The sequence below is a fragment of the Chrysochloris asiatica genome, unplaced genomic scaffold (assembly GCF_000296735.1).
Source record: "Chrysochloris asiatica unplaced genomic scaffold, ChrAsi1.0 scaffold00107, whole genome shotgun sequence".
NCBI lineage: Eukaryota > Metazoa > Chordata > Mammalia > Afrosoricida > Chrysochloridae > Chrysochloris > Chrysochloris asiatica.
Window position 1 is genome coordinate 199,681 of NW_006408625.1, and position 2,617 is coordinate 202,297.

General features: G+C 46.5%; 1 protein-coding gene and 1 pseudogene across 2 annotated transcripts; both read right to left on the reverse strand.

Moving 5' to 3' along the window:
- Positions 1-205: 205 nt before the first annotated feature.
- LOC102827289 (ubiquitin-like protein ATG12-like) lies at positions 206-632 on the reverse strand. Of its 2 annotated transcripts, XM_006867628.1 has the most exons (2): positions 466-628; positions 267-328 (listed from the first exon to the last, which is right to left on the reverse strand). In XM_006867628.1, the coding sequence occupies exons 1-2, from the start codon at positions 626-628 to the stop codon at positions 267-269; spliced, it is 225 nt and encodes a 74-aa protein (XP_006867690.1). The 2 variants fall into 2 exon arrangements, with proteins under 2 accessions (XP_006867689.1, XP_006867690.1); XM_006867627.1 differs by having other exon boundaries at positions 206-632.
- A 733-nt stretch (positions 633-1,365) lies between these two features.
- LOC102827914 lies at positions 1,366-2,268 on the reverse strand (annotated as a pseudogene).
- Between the last annotated feature and the right edge of the window lie 349 nt (positions 2,269-2,617).

Genomic DNA, 2,617 nt, shown 5'->3' on the forward strand with positions numbered 1-2,617 from the left:
TTTTATAATGATGCACATATTAATACAAGATGCACTTTGGAGAGTCCACTCTGAATGATTTCTTATACATAAACATTGGTCACAGTAGATACATGCTGATAGTAGATCATTATTCTTAAAATCTCTTGCCATAAGCACCAAAGCTTTTCAGAACTTTTCCTTTTGTGTGGATTAATTTATGTCATAAATTGTTTATCTTTGTGGTTCATCCCCAAGCCTGGGATTTGCAGTAATGTAGGACCAGTTTACCATCACTGCCAAAGCACTCATAGAGTGGTCCAATTTCTTGGTCTGGGGAAGGAGCAAAGGACTGGTTCACATAAATAAACAACTGTTCTGAGGCCACAAGTTTAAGGAACTTTTTGATGAAGTCAATGAGTCTTTGGATGGTTCGGGTTCTCTCTACAGCCCACTTCTTTGTTTTCATAATAGGGGTGTCTCTCACAGCTTTCAGCAGGATGTCAATTTTTTTCTTGGCGTCTCTGGCAGGTTCCTCTGTCCCCAGGGAGACTGCAGCAGAAGAAGGTGGGTCAGGAGTGATGGTTTCTGGGGAGACCTCTGTAAGTCCTTCCCTGCCAGCAGCAGTCGAGGGTGTGAGCTGCAGCACGGACTCTGGCTCCTCTGACATCTTGTTCGATGGGAGTGGAAGACGGAAGTGGCCCCACCATATACTCTTATTTGCAGAGTCTGGGGCCAAGGATAAAATGCTCCTCCTAAGACACACTGCTAAGAATTTGTTGTTAAGTGTCATTGAATCGGTTCTCATAGAAACCCTATATAGGGTTTCCAAGGAGTGGCTAATGGTTTTGAACCACCGACCTTATTGTTAGTAGTTTAGTACTTATTCTACAGTGCCTTACCAAGACTCCCTGCTACGAATAGCAGAATCAGAATTTGAAGCTTCGTCTCCCACCAAATCCTGTGAACCTCTTTACTCTACCTTTGTTGTTGTTAAGTGTCGTCATTAAGTGTTGTTATGTACTCTTGGTTCTGACTCAAAGCAACCCTATGTAGGGTTTCCAAGGAGTGGTTGGTAGATTTGAACTGCCAACCTTGTGGTTCAAACTTGACCTTGTGGTCCAGTGCTATCCTACAGTGCCACACCAGGACTTCATTTACCTTACTTGGGACATGGGAAATTAAACATAGTGTTTTGTTAAATAAAAAAATTTATAATCTCTCTCTGTACAGTGAAATTCCCCCAAAGGATTCACACAAGAAGGGACAGTGACTCTTGAAAACACTGGGAAGCTTGACTCTGCTTTAATTGCTATTAGCTCTTGTTTTCACCAATCTATATCTATTCTTATGCTATTATCTTTAACAGGCAGAAGAATTCACTTTATTTTTCCTATATCAAAACCACTATGTGGTGGTCAAGGCTGGAGCCTGGATCCTCTGTATAGAGACTGTGGTGTGGATCTTCACAAGGCGGTTGATGAACCTCTGATTGGGAGACTTTGTGAGCAAGGTCTCTTTCCAGGGTCAGAGTGAGATAGCTGTAGGTCTTGGAGATGGCATCAAAGGTGGCCTCCGCAAAGTTGCCCAGCATGGCCATGCATCCCCTGGCAGAGGTGTAGTAGCTGTGTGCCGTGCAGTCGGTTCCGACTCATAGCAACCCTGTACAGGGTTTCCAAGACTGTAAATCTTTACGGGAGCAGAACACCTCATCTTTCTCTTATGGAATGGCTGGTAGTTTCGAACTGCTGACCTTGCAAGATGAAGCAGCCGTCAATACCGCCACCAGCAGCAGCTTCTTAGGCATGGGGGCCAAGAAGTATTTGGCAGTGCCTCCGGGTGCAGGAATGAGATGCACATAGACAGAGCCACAGTGGTCATCACCGTGGAAAGCATTGTGTGGGGGTTTGCCAATCTTGTTCTCCCAGTAGCCTTGCTGCACAGGGACAATGGACAGCTTGGCCAGAATGATGCCCCCACAGATGGCTGTGGCCATGGAACTTCTTTGGAACAGTTGATGTCCAGGTCAACGTGGCCATGGTAGTCCCTGATGGTGACAAACTCCCTGACCCTGGTACACTGGACAGTGCACGTCTGTTTCTGCACAGGTATGAGCTTCAAAATCTCGTCCTTTAGGGACATTCCCAGAAAGAAGTCAATGATTTCAGACTCCTTGATGGGCAGGGAGAGAAGGTAAATCTCCAGGGACTTGATCTTCATGTCCTTGACCAGATGACCCAGTTTGGTGATAGGGAGCTACGCCTTGTCCTCAGCTTTGCCTCCACGAGCACTGCTGCCTCAGCCACGGCCCCTACCATGGACACATGCTGGGCCCTCAGGCCACTATAGAAGTCTCCAAGGATGGTACCACAGACTCCTGCCTTAGTCCCTGGAGCCTCCGGGCCCTCCCACTGTACTGGCATCACTGGATATTTGGTGTTTTTTCAGAGAAGAAGCATGCTATCATCTTTGTTGTTATTGTTAGGTGCCTTCTTGTTGTTTTATTAGGTGTCAACCAGTTGGTACCGACACATAGCACCCAATGCAAAACAGAACGGAACACTGCCCAGTCCTGTGCCACCCTCACAATTATTGCTCCGCCTGAGCCCATTGCTGCTCCCACTGTGCCAATCCATCTCATTGGGGGCTGTCTTCTTTT